Below are 26,501 nucleotides of genomic sequence, written 5' to 3'. Positions count from 1 at the left end.
GACTTCTTCTAGCCATCCTGGCCAAAGTCCAAAATGTGTAAGAGACTCCCTGCCTAATTCCATGATACTCCTACACCTACTAGGTATTGTAAATACACAAGTTTCTCTGTTTATTACACTCCTATATCCATTCAATGCTCATACACATTAGGATGAAATAGCAATCCTCCTTCCATCTAGGGAGAATCTGGAGAACATACAGGCTCCTATACTGCATATAGTCGCCATTACTACCTCATCCATCCTTCTTTTATAGGCTCCCTTTGGTCGCTCTAGTCCCTCATTCTTCGGGACTTGTACTCCGCTTCACTACGTACATCGCATTCATTAACTTACCAAAGTCTTGAGCCGTGGAAGAAGGGGAAAGTTTTCGAGCTTTATGATGTCGTTGTTGCTCAAATCTATGCAGTCGTAGTCGTCTTTGGTGGCTCCCAGGTTCGCCAGTACCGAAATCCTCGAGTCTATAGTGTAAATTAGCGTCACAAATGAGAATCATAGACGAGAGTCGCAGATGTGGAGATTAAAGACAAACCTCGAAGGTAGAGGGTCCGATCTCCAGTCGGGGAGAGGCCATGCCCAGATTGGAGAATTGTCTCTGTGCTGAGCTTCATTAATTTACACTAACGCTCTTCCAGGCGGCCAAAGAGCACCATGCCATCTTGGGACAAGATTAAAAACACTAAAATCGAACGCGCCGGTAGAGGGCTTGTGGCGCAATGGTAGCGCGTCCGACTCCAGATCGGAAGGTTGGGGGTTCAAGTCCCTTCGGGCTCACTCTTTTTTTTCCTCGAAAATTTATTTTTATGCATTTATATTCGTTTAATGTTGCCATTTTTCCTATTCTCACAGGGTAAGTTGATGGATGTTTAGCCCTTTCGAGAGTATACACACTATAGGAGCATAGGCGACCGCAGGGAGCCTCTCTATTCTCCAGATTCTTGTTATTGAAAGGATAGGAGCGTTGAATGAATATAGGAGCGTAGCAGTGTATGAGATGGCAGGAATAGAGTCCACTAGAGACCCTCTCATGGACTAATGTAGTCCAGAAGGCTATCCATAGGGCCAAACAGTGAGCCAGTCTTGCGAGGGAGGATGAATCTATGAATGAGTAGGGAGTAGTAGTTAAGATACTAGTCTGCTCCCTTTGGTCGCATTGAGACTCTCATGGATCTCAGAGTTTTGAAGAAGCATACTCTCTGAACATGGAGGATGAGTGTTGGAAAATGGAAGATGAACAGCGGATGTGGAAGTGGATACCAAGTACTAACATTAGACTTTTCCATAAAGCCAGAGGATAATGTAGTATGGAATTGTCTATATAATACTACCTCAAGTAGAATAAAGGTTAAAAGGGAGGTCAATCAGCCTAAAAGAGGCTTTACACAATACACCTATAAACATAATAGTGGAAGTACATTTACCCTAAATACAAATTTAGGTGGTGGGCATTCTATACCAGAGATACGAAATCCCGTGGAGTATGTCTCTGTCTACTACTGGAATGGGAATCTTGATCTACCTATCCTGCTTGAAATTAAAGATAAAACCAACATAACTAAGTACTATTCACATTCTTATAATAATGGAGAAAAAAAGAATTATTGGAGGAGTTTTGGTTACGATTCTAATAAGCCACTTATCCAATTATTAGATGAGAAAAATTGTAGCTTCTATGGTGCTATCCCCTTTGACATAAAGGATCCCACAACAGCCTATACCTCATACAAATCCAGCTGCATAAATACCACAAGGAAAATCTCTGTTGCGTCTACTTCACCCACTATTCCTGGATATAGTGTTAAGGAATACGATATTGGCGGTTATGGTACTGAGATCTCCAGAGTTACCCATAAAGGAGACGATACTACTGGTATTACTCTCCCAAAAGATTATCCAGTATCCAAAGTTAGAGTGCATTCTTATCCCGGAGACCTGGACGGCAATGACACATCTCTCATGCTCCAGTTTATGAAGCATGATGGAGATTCAAAGTGGTATTATAGTAGAGACAAGAATGGTAGAGACTGGAGAACTCTAGGTAATACTGGTGGATTCTATAATGATGATAGGCCTACCGAGAAACTTTCCGAAAAACTAGATGAGGTAGCATGTTCCATTGGTATTGGTGTTACCATGAATCTAACTCATGGTAAACATAAGTCCGGAGAACCATACTGTTGCGGTAGGAAACATGATGGACAACCTGGTCCACCTACCGATGGGGAAGTAGCTAATACTATTCCTTACTTCAAGCATGAGATTGAGCTTGGAACTGAACTCTCTGGCATCAAGTATAACGATGGAGGTGCTAGTAGAAAAAATATAGTTTTAAATGGACACAAATTCCCTATCCCTGGCTCATTCAATGTTTATGCCTTCTACTGTGGAAATAATCCAGTTCTTATTTATGTTGATTCATCTGGGAGCCCTCCAGTTAAGAGCTGGTTCAAACAGGGGAGTAGCGATGAGTGGGAAAAGGTAGAAGATCTCGGGGATACAATGCCAGATAACATAAAAAGCTGTAAGGGTAACAAGGAATTTAGTGCACTTGTGAAGGAACTAGATTGTCCAGACTATAAAGAATGTACTGAACCCATTCTATCCTCACCTGCTAAACTTGGTGCTAGTAAAGTTGATAAAGCTGAAGTGGATAGTCAACCTAGAGATACTGAAGGAGGACTGTGGAAAACAGTTATTGACGCTGCTCGTCCTCTTATTAATATTGGACTAGGTGGATCAGCTCTTGCTGGACTGTATGGTACAACCGCAGCTCTTGGACTGGCTAAGAGCCTTCTAGACCCTCCACCTCTTGGACAGGATGGAATTCAACGTGAGGAAGTTCCCGCAGCTGACTTATCTGACCAGGTTCCTGATACCGAGTCTGAGACAAAGATTCTCCTACAAGGTACTCCAGTGGCTCAAATGGCTGAAGATGCCATAGATGGTGAAAGACTAAAAGAACATCTTTCTGCTCATCGCTCTGCTTCTCTTGGTCCTTCTGGACCTCAAGGACCTTCTGGTAATGAAGAAGCTGCTCCTCCTGATTCTTCTGCTTCTGAATTTACTCCTCAACCTGCTGCTCTTGCTGGAGTTGTTACTGGTCTAAGCTCATGGGCTATCTCTGGTATATCCTCTGGCACCCTTGCCGGAACTGGCGCAACATTCTTTGGAGGCTGGAAACTTTATAATCGTTCTAATGGAGACTCATGGATATTATACACTTGCATCCTATGGAAAATTATGAACAAGCTATCATATATGAGCGTTATATATGTGGATTAATGACCTCTCTAGTGACCTAAATGTGCGTCCTCCAGAGGCACTTCTGGTCAAAATGTTGAAGGATAATCTACCAAAGGTGAATATATAAGTTCCTATATTCCATATAGTTGTACTGACAATCCTCCACCGACAGGAGCTCCCGTTCCAAATATGGATCCAAGAATAGTCTTAGTCTTAGAAGACTTGTCAGGAGGAGGAGCAGATTTTTCAGCATTCTCTTCAGGTTTAGCTTCTTGAGCAGGGTCTAGTTCTCCATTACCTTGAGAAGGATCAAGGGATGATTCACATCTTTGGCCGGTTTCTTTGAAGGATTCGCAGGGATTTCCAGGTGGTGACATTCTCCTAGTTCTCGGTCTTGGCAGTAGGTTCATTTATACAAAGTAGGAGGAAGTCATATTCTATCAGAGTCTCATCTGTGGTACCCCAACTCGAGATTCCAAACTTTCCCTACTCCATACTAGGCCACATTCCTCATTCATTCCTATTCTAGAGACTCCCTTTGGTCGTCCTAGCTTCAATAGTAGAATGAGAGTCTAAAAATACTCCTAATAAGTCTAAGAAAGATACTAATGGAGAATCTCAGAGTGGCATCTCATTCATCTAAGGATGAATTCGCATCACTATTCCACTCGTTACACTCATTCCATAGTGATCTACTACCTAGTCTCCGACGTCGGTGGGTCACCTGTTTCAGTACTCCTTACAGTAGTACTTTCACAGTGATAATCCAATTCTTCCTTAGGCTCCCAGAGGTCGCCTAGCATTTGCTCCAATGCCCTCTTGCCAATCTTGGCCATTTCAATCCTCCGTTCCAACTCTTGGTTCACCTCTCTCAACTCCTCTTCAAGCCCTTGCATTTCCTCTAGTCGGTCCATTGCCCTCTCCAAATTTAGCCGTCGAAATCCTCCCCGCTTGCCTTTTCCACCTCCATCTCCACAAGTCCCCTTGTAGCATTCAATGAGCATCTTGCTTGGCGTTTCTAAACTTGCATGGTTGATAATCCATGGAGTAATTGGTGCTTTGTCATATGTCATTCTCCTTTCCTCTTCCTCCCTTTCATCTTTGCTCATTACCACTTCATCATGGTCTGTACCGGCAACAACTACCCTAGGGGCACCCTTAAACTCTTGTGCCCACCCCGCGTGCAAGTCGGCCTTCCATTCATATTCCACATGTGCTCTAGCTCCACTCTGGACACTACTAACTGACCGCCGATAGAGAAAGCCATGCCGCACCAAAAACTCCATCCACAAGTTGGGAATCGCAATACACTTGTCTTCAAGCACCAGCTTGCAAACCGACTGATAGACACAAGTCTGGAGAGCACTTCTGCCTCCCGATGAAATGCGCATCCGTTTAGCCAGGGGGTCCTCCAGTACAATTTTCTCTCCCCTGTAATCAAAGGTAACTTGAGCTCTATTGTACCATAGAAGAAACTTGTGGAGCCACCCCTTGTTCCTCTTGCCCCGCTCCAGGCCGGCAATGTTGCAGGCTTGTGAAAAGCCAGTCCATGCAAAGAGTAGCACAGTGGCAAAAAAGAGGTAAATGGGCACCAAACCCGCATGGTCAAAGTCAAAGCTAAAACTGCCCTGCATAATGAACCCGGTGGTAATGGTCATAACCAGTGCAACTAGCTCCAGCCGGTTAAAGACATTGTTACCACGCACCTGAAATGGCCAGTATTTCGTGTGCAGTATGAGCATTACTATAGAGCTCAAAATGCTGGCAGTAATGCGGAGCTTTTCCGCAGGCCCAGACGACTGGATGCCCGTCTGGAATGTCGTAATAATGACTGTAATGAAGCGCCTCCCAAAGTAAATGGCGTCCCACGCCCCAAAGTATTTCTTGTGACCACATGTTAAAAGGGTTTTTAGGTGGCCTGAATGGTCTAGAGTCTGCTTTGGCATCAATTCCTCACTCTCTCCATTTTGACCATTCAGGCCCCCTTTAGCCGCTGGCCGCCCATGCCCACTAGCCACCCAAATGACGGGTCCGAAAATGTAGAGGGAGAGTAAAATGGCCAAGAGAGAGGCTGGGAAATAGTAGAGCAAGCCACCAGTGCAAACCTGCGAGGGTGCATGCAGCAGTACCAAAACTGGCTCGTGATGCTTGTACTGCACATTTATACACCAGAGCATTTGCAACAGCTCCTGGCAAATGAAGGAAAAGTAAATGTAGCCCATAATGAGTAGGCATTTCGGGGTGGCTGTCCATGGGTTACTAGTTGTCCTCATGGATAGAGATTCACCACCCATCCAATTGCACAATTTTGTGATCCTCAAAAGGGTGAATAAATGGACCAGAGAGAGGAGCAATAGGGTGTCAACAAGGGGTTGTAATAAGTTAACAAACCTTTGCATGTGCCAAGATAAATCCCCAAAATCCCTACCCAATAGACAAGCTGGTGAAAGATAACGAAACATTCTCGTCGAGTATCCAAAAATGGCATTGTAATACCAAGAAAACTTCCTCAAACTGCTCGGGGAGCGCAAATGGACCATGCCGTACGGAGCCATGGCAAGGTAGAGCTCAAATGCCATTTTAAACAGGGTGCAAAAGAGGTTCCTAATGCTCCTCCTCCCGTCCTCTGGCCTGTAGCCATCCTCCATTCCATGGTCATCCTTCCTCATTCCATTATTGTCTGTATATCCACCATTTGATGAAGGCAGATGGGTGCTGCAAAAGAAGAAGACCAAACCAAGCACCAAAATGGGTAGTTTGTATAGGATGAATCGAGATAAGTAGAGCAAAACTGGACCACACGGGCGACACTGGCTCCTGTAATGGACCATATCGTGACCGGGCAGACAGCGACTACAAAGGTAACCCGTGGACCCACTCGAGCAATTACCGGCAAACCTACCGTCACATCTAAACTCCAACGGGCACGGGTGAATTTCTAGTTTTGTATAGCTATACATTTCCATCTCCTCATGCCCATACTCCGTCTCGTCAACATCAACACCCATTCCATCAAATGGAGGATGCCTGGAGGAGACTGCAAAATAGCCAAACTTTGGTATCGGCTGCACATGGTCTCGAATGCTAATACCATCAAAACCCGCATTCTGCCTTAGCTTTTGCAGGGCGCTCAAAACCAGACCGCCAGGGCAAATTGCTCCCTTGACGCACTCCACGCATTTTAACTTTGCCTCCATCCCATCCTGCCCTATAGGCAGCATCCCGTCGATAACCATGTATCGCCCATACTGGCAAAAGCACTGGCTCTTGGAAACAGAGCCGCCATATGTGGTGGCATACTGCATGCACCGCCCACTGCAGGGCGAGTTTTCGTGGCTCTCCTTATACATGCCACCTTCGCATTTTACGCACCTTGCCCCCGCCTCTCCCATTCTAGTCTCACTTTGGGAATAAACCTCCATTCTGTAGCCGGGAAGGCACAGACACTGCGACGCCATGGTTGCATGCGTCGATCTAGAGGGGACACTGGACCCCAAGGGGCACTTGTATGGTATATTGTGGATCCTCCTATTCGAAAAGCCATACACCCAGCCCCCTGGACAATAGTGATTTTGTCTGCACCTCTCACAAGTGAGCCTATGTGTTTGCATACCATGCCACGCTTCCAAGTTTGCTTCTTGTTCCGGAACAATGAGCAATGGGTCCGTGATGAATATTAGGGATTTAGTGTTTTTTTCTGGTTTGTAATCACCCATTACATCCCCTATACCCCCCTCATTCATTGTCCCTATGCCCCCCTCGCCCATCCTTGCCATTGAAACATTCCCGAAAACATCAACTTGAAATGCACTGCCAATCTTGAGCCCATCCATTCGGCCATGTTGAATCTGGGCAAAATAGCCGGGAATGCATGCACATTCCGTAATGTGCTTGGCGCCGGGGTTAAAAGTCTTGAGTCGGTCTGGGCACCGCTGGCACGCCAAGTTCCCAATCCTGGGCTTGTACCAGCCCATTTTGCAGGGGTCACATTTGCCTCCCCTCGATGAGGGCTCATAGCCCGGCAGGCATAGACAAGACTCTAGGCTCTTGGCGCCCACGCCCAGCGTTTTTGAAAATAATGGACATGGCACGGGCCTAATTTGGCCCGGACAATAGTGGTCTTGAGGACATGGTTCCGCCATGTATCTGTGGTTGCTAGGAACTCTACATAAAATTTCTCCTCTTTTGCCGAGTGTGCCTGTTTTGTTGCCATGCTTAAACTCTCCTCTTTCACCACCATTCACCTCCATAGTAAAGAAAAAGAGCTGGCACATAAAAAACTCGACCCTAGTGTAGCCCATTCCACCAAAGACCAAGACTTCATTCGTGGCATAGGGAGTGGCATCCCGCTGAGAGACATGCCTGGTAATGTTAAAGAGGTAGCCCGTGCAGTAAATGTTCCTCTTGCACTCTCTATCGCACGACTCGGCCGACTCTCGCTGAATTAGGGCCGAGAATCGAGATTTTATAAACATGCCCTCGGCAGACATGCATTCGGTACTGGCACCTCCACCTCCTCTATTCCTGCCATCATCTCTACCATTACCATCCCGCCACTCCTCAAAACTCTTGCTCCCCATCTCATGCATTCTCATACTCCCAAAATCAACCAGAGCCTTGATAAAATAGCCCGCCTCGGGTATACATGCATCGAGGCTGGTGGAGCCAAACGAGAGGGTATTGGAATGCAGAGGGCATGGTAGGCATGAGACGTCGGTATTGCTCAAATGTTGAAAGTGCCCGGGTGGGCACTGGTGACAGACAACGCTCAGGCTAATGGGATTACGGTACTCGAGCACGTTACCATACCCAGCCGAGCAGAGGCAGTCAATGCCACTGGTGGACCTGGTGCCCCTGGTCGTACCACTTGTTCCACAGCGGACTGGTTGGTTATCAAATCCAGGGCAAAAGGAGCCAACTGGACAGGGAAGACAGTCCTTGAGATTGTGATCAAAGTAATAGCCGGAAATGCAGTACCTACATGCCTCCACGGATGTCGATGCATAGCCCCTAGCCACTAGAATGGGCATACCAGTAGTTATGTCACGCCTTGTAGCGGGAATAAATGGCCACAACATTGGCCGAATGTTCCGTCGGCTAGCGTGAGCGTGGCACTGGATACAGGGGACGTTTCCAACCTTGTCCTTGTAACCAAAGGGCGAACATGGTTTGCATTTACCATTACTCTCATAGCCAAATCCAACATCGCATGCACACTCCGTCTCCATCAAGCTATACTTTTCCAGAGTGCTTCGTCCATATCCGCATGGAATTTGGCCTCGACTTCCCCCTGGACAGTAATAGCCCACATCACAGGGAGCGCAATATTTTTCAAGCATCACCAAGTCTGCAAACACAATTCCCTGATGATTGGATAGGCCAATGGATTCCAAAGTTGCCAGAGGGACTAGAGCATCTGGATCGTTCACATTCCGCAAGTCGTAAAACCTGGGCATGCACTCACACCCGAGTTCCTCTTCACTCCTTGCTCCTTCAACCTGCGAAGTCAAATTATCCCTGCACATGCCCGAACACTCAGAATTGCTTACATCACTTTTAAATGTGCCAGGCTTGCAGGGAACACAGCGAGAGTCGTCGAGAAAGTATCCAGGTTCGCATAGACAGTCAGAGGCTAACCTCGAACCCACATCCCTCGTCGTACTGTGGACCCGCACAGAGCTACATTCTATACATTTGTCCTCTGCCTCATTGTTGCGAAACGTCCCAATTGGACATGCTTCACAGGTCTTGGTTCTCGTATTGAATTGCGTAGCCTGTGGACAGGACGCATTGATTGCAATGATGGCCTGGGAGTCTTTAAGAATTGTCGACCCAAAAATGGTGACATAGTGCCTCCCAGTCCTGCTAATTTTTCCAGATACAATGCCACTATCCTTGTCTAGCGTGAGACCAATGGATTGCAGGTTTGCCTTGTACCATTTCTCCACTCCACCTTGGGAGGGTGAGCTGCCACTAGAAGTGGCTAGAACAACATCAGGGGAATAAAAAAGCTCTGGAACACTCGCCCTAAAGATGGGTTCTAGTCGAATCTCGTCACCTCCCTGGTACTTTTCAAGCGTGTTATAGTGAAACTTGAGTCGCATGTAATGATGGACCGGCTTGTAGAGCAAAAACTCTTGCACCGTGCCCAAATATTTACGCCATGTAGAAAGGAATAGATTGAGCGAGCTATCCACTCGGATTCTCGTCAAGATGCCCCTGGAATAAAAAACCTTGTACTCGACTATTGCATCAAATTCCAGCCTGAAAATTGCAATCCTGCCAGTTTTTGCCTCTGCCACAAACAAGAGCCGAACCTCTTCGCCCCCAAAACTTCCCCTATAGACATCCATACTTGACGGATTTACCAAGAGACCAATCCTCTCCTGCTCCACTGATTCATTACTGAGATCTGATGGCGGGTCATAACCATTCAATTTTGCAAAGGCAAAAATGTGCCCATTCTTGGTAAATGAAAACCTCAAGATGCTAGAACCTTGACCATCAATTGCTATAAACTCATGCGAGTTCTTCCAGGAAATTATGGATATAGCGACCCAATAGACATTTTCAAATGCCACAAAATAATGATACTTTTGGCCATTACTGCTCGGGTAAAAGGCAACTACAGACTTGAGATAACCGTCTGATACAAAGATGGTATCCTCAAACAGCGCAACATCCATGGGATTGCTCAAATAGTGCGTAAAGATGGAGAAAAACTTTGGCCCACTTTTGACGATTGGAAGCTGTAAAACGACAATCTGAAGCCTGCCAACCACAATTGCCCTCTTGTTCTCATGAAATTCCTTACAAAACAACCACGTTTCGTCCGGATCAGATCCAATGGCCTGCAAGTCAATTTTCTCATGCTCATCCTTCACTCTCACAATTCCATCCGCAACAACAATATCCGCAAACCAGAGGCTCTCGTTGCAGTCCTTTAAAACGACAATCCCGTCATTTACCAAGACTCCGAGCTGAGTAATACTCCTCTTGTCCCCTTGGCAATTTTGCAGAGAGGGCACAAGGTCGATCGTCTGCCTCAAGAAATAGCCCTTGGAGGCCAGTATTCCCGCGTCCAACATGGTATCAGAATGACCATTGTTATTTCCACCGGACCCATTCATTCTGGTACCCGCACTCTTCACAAAGTCAACGAGCTCCGTGTCAAGGTCCCCGGCATGGTCCCCTCTAGCAGGAGATAGCAAACTAGTTGTAGCGTCGACCTCCAAAACTAGACAGAGCCTAAAGAGCCCATGGTCGACCTTGACGTTTTTAAAAACGGCCACATTCTCGTCCCCAGTCTTGACAAGGTCAAATGACTGACCCTTGACGTCCTCATCAAGGCATGAATTCCATGCGGGAACAACTAAAAGCCTCTTGATCATCTCTTGAATCGCTCCACTCCCCCTCAGGACCACGTCCTGCTCTACATGTGTCTTGATGGAAATCTTTTGCATCTTGAAAATTCCAATGTTGTCTACTGCGACAAGTTGTTCCTCGGACCCATTTGCCAAATTTGCCTCAAAGACAAACCCTTCCGACCGCTGGTACCTCTGAATGAGTCCACTCATGAATGCCAAGAGCTCATCCTTGTTGCCCGAAAAGTTGTATGTTTTACCTTCTCCACTACTTCCTTCATTATAACCTTCCATCAACAACAAACAACAAATTACCTACCCCGTACGTACCGGATTGTTATATGTGCGTTATTAATTCCTACACCCTTGTAGACACTACAGTTTCCTGTAGGTTTGGGGAATAATCAGAACAGGCCTTTATAAATAAGATTTTTCGATTGTATTTCGACCTGACCTTGATTTCTTGACCATTTGAGTTTATCCTCTTACTGAGGATTCCAGCGAATCTCCTAGAGAGACTTACTGGTTCTTCAACGATTACTATAAGCGCCATAGTTTTATTACCGCCTTGCTTTTTAAAAGTTATGTTTATCCCCCGTCTACACTGGGTAGTTTTACAAGTCGCCACCTGTTTATATAAGAAGTTTTTTTGATTAAATTCAGGTCCACATTGCAATTCGTCCAGGGTTAACGCTAACCTTACGTCAGCTAGATTATAATAAAGTCTTCTAGTGCCAAGTATGTCATTGTTGAACTCTTTGTCGTCAGTTTGGAATGATGCACGGTAGGTTGTACCAGTTTGTTTAACGATTAGTTTGGGTCCTATTCTTCCATTATCATCATGTTTTTGTTGCTTTTTAAGAGGCAATATGTCTCCCTGTTTACTCTCTGTATGATCGCAAGCTCGTACCCATTTAGAAAAAATTTTTTGATTAGATTCAGGTAGGCATTGCCCTTCAACGAGGGATAACGTAGACCTGTTGTCAGCTACATCACTTGTTGATATTAATGTTGGATTTGTGACACCTTTTATCGTTTCAGCTCGTGAAGTTGAGATTTCACTCGCTGCAGTTTGCATTCCGACGTTGTCGTCCCCTATTGTTTTATTCAGGTGTGATGACTTCCTCTGGAGGTTCCCTCGGCTTAACAACGAGCCTACAGAAGACCTTTCCTCGGAAATCATTGTTTACGTTGCCGAATTTTGGATTTTAATGGTTACTTCTCGACCCTCTGGTCGTTTACGTGTCCTGAGTCCTTCTTTGGAGTCAGAATACAATGTTCCTTTTGGAATTAACCATTTATCGATGCCTGTGCCGTTTAACTTTTTGGAATAACCGTGAAAATGGCCATTGCCTTTATCTCTATCGGAATGGACCTCCAATGCCTATTCATCGTAGTTAAAGAGCCTAAGATGGTGTATTTTAGAGAATATATCTCTAAAATAAGAAATATCTAACAATCGATATTTTTCACCAAAAGATTTCGACTATAACCTTCCATTATAAAGATTCCACCATTACAAATTCTCACCCTAATGTTACCAAAACTCCCACTTGTGCGACTAATTTTGGGGGACACAATCCCTGCCAGGCTTCCAAAATCTTCATCATTCTGGCAAGATTCATTAATCAAAAACTGGCAGTGGCAAATCTTGTAAAAGGGCTCGCCTCTCGTCGCTCTTACGCTGAGGTCAAATGACCTCCATTTGTGGTACCTCTGAAATGCAACAGACGATCCGAGGGAATTCCTCCGCCTCACCAGCTCCTTTGTAGAGAGTCCATTACCGATTGGGAGTATCGTTGTGATGTGACTATCCATATTGAGGTTATTGGTCATTTTGGACGAGTAGGCATACCCGCACTTTACATTCTTTCCGACCAACCTAATCTCATCATATCCCGTCACACTTCCAGAGAGAGCCACACTAATTCTCTCCGTGATTGGTAAAGCCAGAAACATTGAGTTTGCACCTAAATTTGGCGCTTTAGCCAAACCCTTGGGCAACTGTACAGTCGTAGAGTAATCATCCAGAGAAACGCAACGACGCCTTCCACACCAGCAAATGATGGAAGATTCACTGACTGAAGAAACGTTCCAACTAATCACATTGTCATCAAAGGCATGAAATTGAAATACGGCCGATCCAGAGTACCCGGCCAAACCACCTTCACAAGTCAAGCGAGGAGGGACTCTGCCCGGAAAAGATGCAATGAGTATCTTGTGACTAAAAACTGGCATCTTCCTGTCAACCAACATTGTAAATTTTCTCGGCCCATCAGTCATTAGCCCTTCATTATCCACCACTCGCGGACCAGAAACAAGGTATTTTATGCCAGAATATCTTGCGTTTTTAATGGGAGGATTGGCGTCAGAAGTATCTTGAATATCCGTTATGCAAAGATAGAGAGTCCGCTCCATCTCAAAGACCTCCTTTACGGACCTTTCGTAGCTTGTCAGCGAGTCTAAGTAATGCCTCCTGAAAATCTGAACTCCGATCCACATGGCAACATTTCCTTCCTCCTTTTCATAAATTAAATCTGGATGCAGAGCCATTTTGATGAGGAGAATTTTACTGGTGACATTGGCATCACCGCATGCAGGCTCCAGGGATAGAAATGCCGCCATGGCTTCATCCAATTTGTAACCCATTACCGTTATATTGAATGGGCTTCCAAGGGTTACAACGCGAGAAGAATGCTGGTTACCGTACATTCCTAAATGAATGTGTAATGTGAGTCATGGAATGGCGAACACCGTCGTTAGACGGAGTCCCTCATTCTTCGGGACTAGAGCGACTAACAGGGAGCTCCATGGCGAACAAAGTGAGCTATCCGACCACAGGCTTTAGCCGGAGGGAGAATATGTGACCGTAATGCGTAGCTTGAAGAAGAGTAGCAGGACTATGATGAACATGAGCATTCGAGGGACAATGCCAGCGAATATATAACTTCTTCTACCTCCTCATCCTCGTCTTCTTCGGAATCTCCATCACTCCTATCCTCCCTTCATTCTCAAGATTGTCCAAAGTCCAGAATATACAATTCCTCCATCTACCAAGGAATACGCAGGCTCATATACTGATGTATATTCGCCAAAGAGCTCCTTTCAGTCGCTCATTCATTCAACATACCTACAACATCAATCTTGCTCATTTCCACCATTTTATCCTTTGACTGAAAGCACAAGAAATATTGTCCGGGAGTAAGCCCGTAAAGCTTCCGGCTATAATCCTTGAGATACCTCAAGACAAAGAGGTCATTGGTCTGTTCATGTACCACAGCCTTGTCGTGGTAACCCCCAAAGACATGCACATCTCCCATTGATGCTCCCTCACTGCACTCCTTCTAAGTTTAATGTGCATGAGCATTAAAAACACAAACCTTGCGAAGGACCAAAACCGATCCCGGGTCCGCCAAGTGAGGTGCTTCAGTCAGCATTGCAAACATGCTCTGAAACGCAAATGTAAGCTTGCACATTTCCCTAAGTTCAAAATGTGAGTAGTAGAGAAATAGCAAACAAACCAATTTATGCACTTGATGGGTCCCTTGAGGTTGAGAATTCCCTCCGTCGTCAAATCGGCGAGATTGAGTCTAAAGTCCTCCAGCCTCGTACATCTCATGTGCTGACTGGTCATACACCAGCTAATTTTGGAGTAGCCAGCCCTCACCCTAGTCTCCACCCTCATCCCATGATCGGTGAATAACTTGCGATGTGCAATGGCGTCACCAACTTCATCCTGCAGTTGCTTGACGAGAATGTATTGCTCCCCCTCGATTGGCACTGAATGTATGTGTAGTATGTGAGTGAAACGAGTATAGGTCCCTCATTCTTCGGGACCTGTCCTCCGCTTCGCTACGGACATCAACTCACCTTTTGCCTTGACGAGGGCGGACCCATTCATGCCTACGATATACCTCTTCTTTTCCAGTGCCATTCTTGTAACCTCGACTTCAATTCCCAAATCGGTAAATTTGAGGCGACTCCCTTTGCTTCTCCTGCAGAGTCTCATCACTCCAACCATTTCGTCCACGACATCAATTTCCGTAGTAATCACGGTCACCTCGTCTCCCGTTGCGGACTTTAGGTTTTCATAGTCAAACGCATCGTCTTGGTCCGACGTTACATCTCCGGGATTGCTACAGGCTCTGGACATTATAATCTCATCCGCTCCCCGATCATAGTGACCGCGCAACGTAATTGAACACATGGCACCCAGCCAACACTTGTAAGTCTTTCTTGTCTCGCCTATCATGTTTATAGAATGGGTGGTAGAAGAAAAAACATGCAAGAAGAAAACAACCATTCAACAAACCTACGATAAGCACGGTGCCAATGTCGATGGAATAGTCGTCCCCTTGGCATGTATAGGCGTCAACACTCGCTTTATCGCACCAGCAAGCCCTGAGTTGAGTGTTTATAAATGACAAGTCTGGAAACGCATTTCCGCTCCAGGAAAACTCGCTCGAGTCTGATGAAATCTTCTCACTGCTAGAAAGCCCATTTGGGGTCAAGAATGGAGTTTTATCAAAGCCAGTGCCACATCTTTTAGCCAAGAGGACCTGGTAATTATATCCCCTCTGAACCCCTTTGGATATCAACTCGGTGAGACCAATTGTGGGAAACTCGATTTTACAAGTCATTCCAAACTCACAAACGTATCGTTTATACTTTGTGACGCCGGTAGGAACGAGATGAGCAACTAAAACTTCCTTCTCAAAATTGTTTGACTCGGAAGCATTATCTCCACCAGTCCCTGTGGAAACTTCACATCCCTTTATAGACTTTAGAATATACAAATCTCCAGCATTAAACCCTCCAGTAATCCCAATCATCTTGTTGGACAATACTACAGTCCTGTCAAGGCTCCAAAGTTCTGCCTGGAGCTCTGGGTTCGGCATCACAGTTTCAGTTTTAATCCTCTTGTAAATGTAAAATTTGTGCGAACAAAAGTGGGTGGGATCTAGCACAAGACTCTGGGCTCCAAAGGGAGCTACCGGGAATGTTCCAACGTAAAAACTCATCACCTCTACTTCTCCAATGACTGGATTAACGTCCGCATATTTTAGCCCTGGGATCCAGTAAATCTTTAGAGTGACAGTCTTAAATGCAGAAAAACCTGAAAGACTCATATTGTACTCGTAAACGTTGGGAAGTGTAAAGCTCATGTGTCCATTGGTGAGAGAGGCATCTTTTGAGAGCGCAAAATAGTTTTTTGCCTCTTTAAAGTACCCATCAATTTCCATTATACACCTCGTTCCAACAGTGCATGCAGCCCTTATAGGAGCAATCAACATCGGTCCTTCTATGGCTATAGTCTTTACGAAATGGTTGTAATCTTCCGCTCTGTCGCAGTGCTCATCCAGGCAAATGCAAAGCTTTGGGTGCCTGGTAAAGAGACTGTATCTCCCTTCAGACTTGTATACAACCTCCCACTTGTTTTTAAAAATGGCGATATTCATCCTTGGATCGATTTTGGCAAGGGAGGTAGAGGAAAGTGATTTGCTTGCACAATCCTCCTTGATGGCTATTCTAGAGTAGAATAGATCCACACCCGGTTGTTTATCCTTGGAAACCAATAGCGTAGCCCTAAACTCGTAATTGAGGCCATACGATACCACTGTCTTGTGCGGAAATCCAACGATTCCTAAATGAATGTATACGAGTGGAACGAGTATAATGCTGCCGATGGCATAAGCCAGAGACAGAATGAGCGAAGCGAAAGAGTCCCGAAGAATGAGGGACTAAAGCGACTAGCAGGAGCTCCATGAAACCTCAGAGATTCATGATTAGATTGAGAGCGAAATGTTCAGGAAGACGAGCTACCAGCTCCATTCTTCTCATCCCTCTAGAGAAACAAAGGCTCCTATACTGGCGTATAGTCACCAATTCTCCTCTATTCACTTCGCTCATGCCCCTCATAGCTCACATTCTCTTTCGCTATGCTCAAGAGAGCATTATTCGGGACCTAGACAAACCTATAAATTCAATAATTGCGACAAGGTTGGCTGCGTTGTTCCCATTCTTTTCGTAAACGGCGACGGTCTTGTTGTCAGAATTCCCGTGATATAAATTATCCTTTCCAAGCCTTACAGCGCCCACAAATTTCATGGGATCCTCAAACAGTGGTGCGATATAGAGCTCACTATTCGGGTACTTGTTTCTCAGTACCGTGAGATTACAAGGGCCATATTGTTTGAGCATGCATTGAAAATCGACCCTTTCATTGACAGAAATGACAAACGAGACATGGATAATGCCTATGTAAATGAAAACTTGATGAACCTTCATTAGCTATTAAATTCCAACTACACAAGATACGGTAGTCATTCTAGACGTTCTACATAGTTTCAGTAGAAAACCTTTCCTAGACGGTAAATATGCATTTACAAGAGGTAATCCAAAGTTACAGAGAGTTTGATGCGAGAGTCAACTCGGTGGTACCTCTGGTTATATATGCCACTTTTATTCCAACGACTTGTTGAGCTTTAAAACTGGTATTAGGAGCCCCTTTCTCCTCTCTGAATTTGAGTGACTTTCACCGTCTGCATTCAGCTTTGAGATGCCTTCCAAAATATCTTCATGTGTCAAATTGTCAACTAGCATTTTATCTAGAGCTAATTCCAGGTCCTGTACGACCTTTTCAGTAGACCTTTCAACCGCTATAATGTTTGTCTTGTGTTTAACCAAGAGTTCAAGCTTCTCCAGCTCATCCATCAGCTCTTGCCTTTCCTGACTCAGGGCTTTTATTTTAACCATTGTCGATTCCTCGTCCATGCAAGCTGTTATACTATCAATCTCGTTTTTTATTTCGTCTATTTTTACATCCCTTTGAGAGCGCCTTGTTCGCAAGAACGCCTCGTAGAGAGCGTAGACTCGAGGCAGAGAATCCCCCAAGTGACCGAGGGATAGCAATGCGTAGTACAGCTCCGTAATGGTGATTGGTCTAACGTCATAGAATTTGTCAAACAGACAATCTACGAGTAATGATTCTACAATGTTAATATGAACTAAAGAATTGGCATTATCAATGCGGAATGAATTCTTCTGTGATGCACCAACTGGTAGTTTAGAAATCACTGGCGAGAGCATTCTTTTTACCCTTCCATCCTTGTAATAGAGGTAGAAAAATATAATGAGATATAGGCGATCCTTTTCCGTCAACTTCTCATCCATCTCAATGTGCATGCAATAGGAAAACCAAAACGCCATTCGGATAATAAAGTAGATGAAGTCGTCTGGAATCATCACCCGTTTCTTCATCCAAATTGAAGTTGCATAAATGTCCTTGATTGTTGAAATTAAAAACCTACGACTCTCCGACTGATTGACCTTTAAATTCGAGAAGATGCGTTCCAGTCGAGAGATGAGACCTTTCCTTAAGTAAAATGCAGTGCGATCAAATACGAGTGTATTCGTATCATAATTAAAGTAAACGTAAACATTTCTACTGCTCCGATAAGACGGAAGAATCGAGAGTACCTGCTCTATAAAGCCTGGATTCCTAAACTTTGTCTGTACATTTGCTATACTTGCAGACTCCAGGAAAAAGTTTGAGACAATTTTAAAGTAGGCAAAAAGGGCCAAAACTATGGGAACTATGGCAAACCTTGAAAAGTCGTAAAAACAAGAGCCATGAACAAACAGGCTTATGAAAATGCTCGTGATAAAGACAAAACTCTCCAACCTGTGAAACCGATAGTCACCTCTGTGGTCATAGGGGGAATACCACAAATGTAGCATAAGGAATGAAATGTTAAAGGCCATGAATGAGAGCAAACGGACATACTCTGAGCCTCCTCGAGGGTTAACCGAGTATTGAGCCACGACAAAAACGACAACAAGGAATTGTCTAAGCAACAGGATAATGTCCCACCACCTACAACCCTCTCTGTAGCCCATCATAAATATCGACTTCCATGAATTAGCCTCGTAATCCGAGTTTAGGAGGGAAAAGAAGAAGAACACTGAGAATAAAAATACGAGAATGAAGAGACTAGCGGACACCATGAAGCCAAATCTAAAGAGAGGATTCTCCATGTCGCATTCCTGGTTTGGAAGATGCAGGAGGATCTCTACAGGTTCCTCATTTTTATAACGGACGGGTCTGCACCATACCATTGAGAGCGAGTTTATAAAAAGACTGGGAATGTGCAAGACGATGATTACGACAATGTTCTGAAACAAGAGATTTCTTGTGTCCCTTTTAATCATTTTTTCTACTCTCCTATCTCGTCCTCTGGACTCATTTGCTTCATCTGCGTTCTTACTCTTGATCAGAAAATGTTTAATCTTTTCGTAAAACTTGCGCCTAATATATCTCTGGTAAACCAAATTAAAGAGTGGAAAGAGCAGGCAAAGGAGAACGAGATCAAGCAGAGGTTTAACCGCCCCAACCAGCCTCTGCATGTACCACAACTGCTTATAGTCCAGGTGCCTTGACCCATCAAAAATATCCCTGGAGAATCCATACTCATTCATCCATTGCGTAAATTTTCGAAGAGTAAACTCCCAGCATCCGACACGTTCCGTGTGGGCAAACCAGGATATGGGATAATAAAAGAGGAGATGGAACGACCAGTAGAATCTCCTCAGACTTGAGACTGATGTAATGGGCAATAACCCCAAGGGTAGAAGCGAAAGGGTAAAGAGGTTGAGGATTTTTAAAATTGCAACGAGTGAGAACTCACCACTCAAGTTTGCATGCCTTGTGGAGTAACATGTTATGAGAACTGCAAACACGAAAATGAACCGTGGCAAGACCAACTTTGTGAATTCCTCCAGACCAGATCCACACTTTGTGCACATTGACTGAAAGTATTCAACGTCGTATCCAGGTTCGCAGTTTCCACAAATATAACCAGTCGACCCTGTTGAACATGAAAACGCATTCACCGTGTTACGTCGGTGAGAATACGCGCACGGGTGTATGTCTGGTATTTTGTCGTAAAGCTTAAACATCCTCTGAGATGGTTGTCTTGTTAAGTAAAACTCATCCCTGTCTGGATGCCATGGACCCACCCTTTTATTGGCATGAACCTGCTGTTTGTATATCAGAATATTTCCCACTCCAGGCAACGGTGATGCGTGATCGTAGGAACTAACCTCTAGATTAGGGTCGTTTGTTAGCTGCTTAAAACTTGCCGAGTTAGAGAAACCGCCGGGACAAATCGCTCCTTGCATGCACTTGGAGCAGAGGCTACTCCCTCGTTCATTTGTAAGCATGAACCACCCTGGCAGACAGAAACAGTTTTTGTTAGAAGAAGCTCCGGGCAAAGACGTTGCAAAGGTGCCACATCTCTCAGTGCATGACGAGTTCTCAAAAGTCTCCTTAAAGGTTCCTGGAGGACACCGTTCACATGACTGCGACCTTCTGTCAATGTGCTGGACAATTCCATACCCGGGACCGCATAAACAGGAAGAAACAGAGCTCACGTTGCGGGAAAGGGACATGATTGAAGAACCAGGAGGACAGGGAATTGGCGCAGTGTGAGTTATCACGTTCACACTTGATGACCAGAAACCCGGGCAATAGTGGTTTTGCGGACACTCCTTGCATTCTAGATTTAAAAGGTATTCTCCCGTAATTATTGTATCCGTGTAAATGTGGCGATCTTCGCCTGAACCTTTGGGATGAGCTGTTAGAAAGGCAAAAAAGCTCGGGGGACATCCACATTTATTAATGTGATTAGAGCCAATTTCCATGGTAGTCATACCATTTGGGCATGACTTACACTGTTCATTTGACCGTTCAAACTTGTAAAACCCCTTTTCACACGGTACACATCTTCTGGTAGGGGAAAAGAGTGAAGGTTCGTATCCAGGCATGCAGAGACAATCGTCAAGCGAGGATGCTCCTGTAGATAATGTAGTCGAATGCTCTGGACAAAGTCTCATCCCAAACGTTTGGGCGTCTTTGCAGTAGTAGTTTTTGGGGCATTTGACAAACTTAACCATGTCCAATTTTTTGTGCACCGCCCTGGTGACTTTGCAAAAGACGTTTCTTCCCTCTATCTCATCCTCTTTGTCTTCTGTAGTAATGATATCCGTGAGATCTTGTACGTTTTCATTACTCGTAGAGATGTCTAGAGCTTCATAAAATAGCATACAGGGGGAGTAAACCTGCGGCTTCTGCTTTTCAAAAGTTGAAACTTCGCGATACATGGGCAAACCGCCATAGCTCATAAAGTAGGCGTAGCGACAGTAAACATTTGCCTTGCATAGTTCTAGACAAGACTTTAGAGACTGTTGGAGTGAAATGTGTGATGACACCTTGTCTATAACTACGCCAGAATAGCACTCAATTACCGGAGCATCATCCATTGTATTCACATTCCTCGACTCAATCTTCTCGACAAAACTTTTAAAGCCGAGGCCAAACACATTATAATATCCAGGAATCGGCAGACAGTCAAAGAGTGAGAAGGAATGGACGCTATAGCTATTCCTTGGACACTTTATGCATGCAAAGTCACCATCCAGGTACTGCCAAGTATTTAATGGACACTTTACACATTTTTGCGGGATGCTTGGATTGACTCTAGCAAAACTTAAATGACCAAATCCCCTCTGGCATAGACATTCGGAGGCTCTAGTGGCATTGAGTACCGTAGTGATGCCATGCTGTCCACAGGAAATCGGTTTGAATCGTTCACCAAAACAAAAACTGTTTGGTGGGCATGGTATACAGTAGATGCTGTTTTCAGAGTTGTAGTATCCAGGTTTGCAAAAGCGACAGTCGTTTTTATTCTTGGCTCCGAGCTTCATCGTGTAGAGTTGGCTCTCGCTACTGGAGTCTGAAGAGCAGTGCATGCACTTTGAATTACCAATAAAATCTTTGTAGGATAGCGTATTACAGGGGACGCATTCACCATCGTTCCATTCAAACCCTAAATCACATATACAATCCTTGGCTGACTTCCCGATACTTGTGGTAATCATTCCATTTCCGCACGGCACTGGTTGCTCCATTCCACCTTTACAGTAGTGATTTGGAGGACATTCTTTACATGATCCATCAGTGGAATAAAACCCTTCGATACACATGCACTTTAATTCACTCAGTGATGAAGCTCCAACGACCGTGCTGACCTCATTTTCTCTACACCTTCCAAGACAAACGTAGGATCCGTGGTCCTGAGAAAAAGTTCCACTTGGACATTTAAGGCACGCGTTATTTGAAAAGAAGCTACCAGGGGGACAGAGGCATTCGGATAAACCTTTTGCCCCGTTGGCCCTTGTCGTGCTATCCACGATACTCTCCGTACATTTTAAGCACCTATCCAGGGTAATATCATCCTTGTAATAGCCAATTGAGCATGGAAGACAGGTTTTCCCGTCATATTCTGTTCCAAGCGGACAGTTGGATGATATGGAGATGGAGTGGGAAGTATTCCCAAGTAGTCCCTCCGTGGCAATACTCAGAGTCTTCTTCCCTACAAAAGTCAGTGTTCCGGAAATTACTCCTGTTGCCTCATTCAAAGTTAGGCCAGTTCCCATCAGATCTTTGCTATTCTTGAGGTAAAAGTGGACGAGTATCCCGTTTGAGACGGATGGATGAAATGTGTAGGATGAGCCATAGATTACCTCCTTTGGAACATTTGGATAATCCAGACTTATATCAAGTAGATCAATGTACCTGAGTTGGAATAGAGACTGGGATATGTCACCTATAGTCCCTTTATCAATTGACCTTCCGCCAAAGCTAATGGTCAATCCGATAATGTGCGTTTCAGTTAGGATAAAATCAATGACATTTGTCACGATGACAATGCCAGAGTAGAATGTAAACCGATCATTTGCGAGATAAAACACCTTTAAAACACCCATGTCAAACTGACAAACGAATATGACGACGTAGTTGGTATCAAGTACCGAGATCTTTTGAACCTTGAACATTAACCTTTGGTCATTAAATGGAAAGTATTCCTTCAAATCAAGATTATTCCTTGACGTGATGGATGCCTTTTTATCTGGGAGAATCGTGAATTGGTAATAACGAAGAATGAGTTCATTGTCGATAAAGAAGATGTCGTATTTCTCGTCGCTTGTGTTAGACGGGAAAATGTGCATCTCTGTCTCATTCCTTGGGGTCTCTTTAAAACTTATTGTTAAGAAATTGTTCTTATCCATGTCGTACTTGTAGCTTTTGGGGGACTTGTCGGCAAAGAGGAGCTTCTCATAATTTCTTCTTGCATCTCTAAAAAGAGCATTTAGGCGATTGCCTTCAATATAGGCGACAAGGCTTCCATTTAGGACAATGAATGTGATTCCGGGAAATGATGCGATGAGATCGGTGCCATCCAGACCTCTCACCTCTATGCTCTTGCTTAGGTCTTCATTGTAGATATAGAGTGAATGTTTGGATAAAACTGATAGAAACCCAATTTCATTATCAAAAGTGACGTAGGAAATCTCCATTTCAGAGAGATTAATTACATGCAGGTTAACCATCATCTCGCTCAAGTCTCCAGTGCCAGAAAAACATACCACATTCCTCCTGTTGTGCATACAAATGTACCTACCGATTACTAGTCGATTGTAAACATCATTGACTGGAATAAACTGGTTGAGATCAAAAAATGTCATTTTGGACTGGACGAGATTTCCACCACTGTAACAAACGTCCTTGTGGCAAATACAGACCTTGTACATTTTCTCTTGAGGTTTAAAGATCCCAATATAGCGAATATAGTCTCCGACCAGAGACCAAAGGGCGGGATTCTCCTCAAACCAAAAACCTTGTTCTCCCACTGGACCGCCATCCCTTTTATTTTTAGCCTCGGGAGTATATTTCACAAAGGATATATTTGGGTGTATTTTTTCTTTACTCCCTTTTCCCAACTTAATGTCACCTTTTGGTACCAAAGATGAGCATTTGAAGAGCAAATCACTTGACAAGTATACGCCACTTATACTTGTATCATTCGAGTACCCAGTTGTTTTAATGAATATACTAGTAACGTTAGAATCAATGTCCGTAAAGGTGTACCTCTGTTGAGCTAGAGGTGTTTGTGTAACGACGATATTTAAAAGTTTCCAGTCAGACACTGAACCTGATGGAAGTGCGTTTTTCTGAGATTTCCAGAGAGTAACTCCCATTTTTTCCCACCCATTAAGTTCCTTCTTTCCATCTCTATTTAGCATGCAGAGGTAGTAGATTTTCCCGAGCTCTACGCCGTTAATTCCCTCTGCTTTCATTCTGCGAATTTCATAAGTGTAGAATCTTTTTGTTTCGCCATCCTTATCCTCAACCTTTTCCAGTTTAAACTCTGCAAATAAACCATCTTTGATATTGCAAATTTGCTCAAAATCAGAATACTGAACGTATTTTGCCTCTACGAGTTTGATGATATGGTGACCATCTTTGGGCGATGATACCTTTACCTTTAATCCTTCTTCATTCAGCCGTATTGAAACATTTTGCGGAGAAATAACATTGGGATAAATCAGACCAGCTATTTTATCAAATTCATGCGCGGCAAGACAGTGAGGATGCTTCCATCGATCACACAAGAGAACAATGTATGGTAAAAGCGGCTCATGCACAAGTCTAGGCAAGAATATATTCCCAAGACTAAGCACATTATTCTCCAAAAAAGTTCCTTTATCCGGTAGAAACGCAAGCCTATGTGCTAGAAAATGCTCGCTTGGTGACTCATCACCATAAACACTCAGATACGCATCTGATCTCGTATATGCAACGTCCTTGTTCAATATTGCATTTTCATAAACGTATCCAAACTTATCTTCTTTAGAGTACCGTTTACAGGTGGTACTGAGTTCATCAAGTTTGAATTTCGCCATAAATTCGTCTTGCTTGTAATCGCAAATGTGGAGCAATCGAATCTCGCTGAGTGGATGCACATCAAACTCTATTTTTAGGCTAACAATACCCATATGATCAGCTGTAAAGATGTTCTTAAAGTACGGATAGTCACTCGTATTCAGAAGAAAAGATGATACGGGAAGGGTGTATGATTCCTGACCCATGTTTTTATCCAGGGAAGCACAAATGAGAACCTTAGACCCAAACAGCTGAATTGGTAGAGCAAACAAAATACTTTTATCAGCGTAATATCCTTCGGAATAATAGGGAATGTCAAACTTTGACCACAGAAAGTTCGAGTGACCACAAACTGAGGAGAGACCATCTTTGCTTTCATTTGAGTGGACACTGAAGCTAATGTTTCCTTCCAGAATTTCCTTGTAAGCTTCCTTTTTATAATCTAGCCGTTTACGGATTGGGAACAAGTTTTTATTAGACAAACGTTCCTTTTCTTCCAGTGCATGCAGGTTTGTGACCGTATAGTTTCTCTCGGTAGATACGCCTCTGAGTTCCAATAAAATGTAGTTTTGAACGACCTTTTGATGAATTTCTTTAATCAGCGAACCGTTAAAAACTATTATGCGTTCAATAAAAAATATTTGCTTAGAGATTGTGGGATAGCAGAGGTAAAGGTAGAACGGTTCCAGAGTTTCTATATCCCCTATATACCGATTAAGAAATACATTCGCAACAATGTTTTTACCACAGGGGACAAAAGGATGTAACCTAAGCTCCTTAATTAAATCAACTGGAGTGGATGAGATTCCCAGGCTTGGACCGGGATCCTTGTCATTTAGCTCAAGTTTTTCAGCATCCAAGTCATGAATCGTAAACCTTAGCTCGTTGTTCTGTTCAATGATGTGGTTGTACCTCGTAATCCTGAGTATTTTAATCGTTCCTACAGCAGTTCCACTAACTTTATGCTCCACACCAAGAACCTCCAGCTTTTTGGCTCGGCAAATGTAGACGCTATTTGGCCAGTTTTTCGATAATTCAGGTACAAATTTTACCTTTTCCACCTCTCCTTCAAGAGTTGTACGGAGTTCCAGACTCCCTACTGAGCAATTGTACTTGTTTGACAGAAAGGTGTGTTTTAACTCCTCATCCTTTTCGAGCTCAAAATTACACTCAATACCTACAATACACCAGAACTTTACGTCTTGAGCGGTGATTGCAGTGATGAATAAGGTAGAGAAAAGGGTTGACAAACGAGCGACCATTGTGGACTCCTTCGACTACTTCTCTCCCTGCATGCAGAGCCTTTAGCGTACCACTAAAACTAGTATGGTAAAAGGAGCGAGATTGGCGCGTGTGAGACACACAAAGTGGAGTATGAATGAGAGAACCCAGGGCTAGTAGCCACCCGTACAGCTACCCTGAACTACCCAAGGAATGGATTTAATGCTACACATGAGGGGTTAACTGCTAGAATATGATCAGTACAGACTCATAATACACACAATGTTACGGAAAGTGACCGAATAGCCGACTGGTAGACATCAGTGTCTCTAAAGACAGGAAAAAGAAGAAACGATTAGAAGGCCATAACTGTGGAACTATCGCCCCAAATCGGAGAATCAAAGGGAATAGCACACAATCAACCAGAGAATGGCGACAAAAGTGCGTTGTGCGCCAAATTGAGCGACTTGGCCGAGTGCCCTTGGAAGGGAAGACGACATCAAATGGGGACCACAAAACGCCGTAGAACCGCCATTAACAATTTTTATTATTTATTCCAGAATTCCCTTTAACCCTTTCACTGGAAGGACTCGGCATATCCGCCTGGAATCGCTTAATTTTGTACTTTTTTGGTCACAGTCTTGGTTATGGCCATTTTATGGCAAATTTCGGGACTTAATCGGTAAAAGAGTCTAAAGTATAACTAGAAACAGAATAAAGACGTTCATGTGCGTAAAAATCTAGGCAAATGAAGTTTGTGGCCGTGGCCGTCCCCGGAAGAGTCGCTCCTGGGTAAGTTTTGCGGTTTTTTGAGTTTTTATACGTACCATGAGGATGCCACAGTCGTTACATGACGGAGATTGTGGCAAGAAAACCCTCATTTGGCCCAT

General features: G+C 44.1%; 7 protein-coding genes and 1 non-coding gene across 8 annotated transcripts; 2 read left to right on the top strand and 6 right to left on the bottom strand.

Moving 5' to 3' along the window:
- Positions 1 to 327: 327 nt before the first annotated feature.
- Positions 328 to 611, bottom strand: BEWA_029920 (U2 small nuclear ribonucleoprotein A, putative; the record flags this gene model as incomplete). Its single annotated transcript, XM_004829749.1, has 2 exons — positions 328 to 461; positions 533 to 611. The coding sequence occupies 2 exons, from the start codon at positions 609 to 611 to the stop codon at positions 328 to 330; spliced, it is 213 nt and encodes a 70-aa protein (XP_004829806.1).
- A 91-nt stretch (positions 612 to 702) lies between these two features.
- Positions 703 to 774, top strand: BEWA_029910. Its single transcript has one exon. It is a non-coding gene; the product is annotated as a tRNA-Trp (tRNA).
- Positions 775 to 1,956: 1,182 nt separating this feature from the next.
- BEWA_029900 (hypothetical protein) lies at positions 1,957 to 3,282 on the top strand (the record flags this gene model as incomplete). Its single annotated transcript, XM_004829748.1, has 1 exon — positions 1,957 to 3,282. The coding sequence occupies one exon, from the start codon at positions 1,957 to 1,959 to the stop codon at positions 3,280 to 3,282; it is 1,326 nt and encodes a 441-aa protein (XP_004829805.1).
- Positions 3,283 to 3,938: 656 nt separating this feature from the next.
- Positions 3,939 to 10,901, bottom strand: BEWA_029890 (hypothetical protein; the record flags this gene model as incomplete). The annotated part of the gene is made up of 1 exon (XM_004829747.1): positions 3,939 to 10,901. One exon carries the CDS (start codon positions 10,899 to 10,901, stop codon positions 3,939 to 3,941), a length of 6,963 nt encoding a protein of 2,320 aa, XP_004829804.1.
- A 16-nt stretch (positions 10,902 to 10,917) lies between these two features.
- BEWA_029880 (hypothetical protein) lies at positions 10,918 to 11,898 on the bottom strand. The gene has a single exon (XM_004829746.1). The coding sequence runs from the start codon at positions 11,788 to 11,790 to the stop codon at positions 10,966 to 10,968; it is 825 nt and encodes a 274-aa protein (XP_004829803.1). The 5' UTR covers positions 11,791 to 11,898; the 3' UTR covers positions 10,918 to 10,965.
- A 161-nt stretch (positions 11,899 to 12,059) lies between these two features.
- BEWA_029870 (hypothetical protein) lies at positions 12,060 to 13,319 on the bottom strand (the record flags this gene model as incomplete). Its single annotated transcript, XM_004829745.1, has 1 exon — positions 12,060 to 13,319. The coding sequence occupies one exon, from the start codon at positions 13,317 to 13,319 to the stop codon at positions 12,060 to 12,062; it is 1,260 nt and encodes a 419-aa protein (XP_004829802.1).
- A 401-nt stretch (positions 13,320 to 13,720) lies between these two features.
- Positions 13,721 to 16,715, bottom strand: BEWA_029860 (hypothetical protein; the record flags this gene model as incomplete). Its single annotated transcript, XM_004829744.1, has 6 exons — positions 13,721 to 13,951; positions 13,988 to 14,087; positions 14,129 to 14,387; positions 14,478 to 14,852; positions 14,920 to 16,251; positions 16,583 to 16,715. 6 exons carry the CDS (start codon positions 16,713 to 16,715, stop codon positions 13,721 to 13,723), a joined length of 2,430 nt encoding a protein of 809 aa, XP_004829801.1.
- A 354-nt stretch (positions 16,716 to 17,069) lies between these two features.
- On the bottom strand, positions 17,070 to 25,652 carry BEWA_029850 (hypothetical protein; the record flags this gene model as incomplete). Its single annotated transcript, XM_004829743.1, has 1 exon — positions 17,070 to 25,652. The coding sequence occupies one exon, from the start codon at positions 25,650 to 25,652 to the stop codon at positions 17,070 to 17,072; it is 8,583 nt and encodes a 2,860-aa protein (XP_004829800.1).
- Between the last annotated feature and the right edge of the window lie 849 nt (positions 25,653 to 26,501).

The sequence above is a fragment of the Theileria equi genome, chromosome 1 (genome assembly GCF_000342415.1).
Source record: "Theileria equi strain WA chromosome 1, complete sequence".
In the NCBI taxonomy this organism is placed as follows: domain Eukaryota; phylum Apicomplexa; class Aconoidasida; order Piroplasmida; family Theileriidae; genus Theileria; species Theileria equi.
Note: the sequence above shows the minus strand (reverse complement) of the source record. Positions and strands in the feature narration are given on the sequence as shown.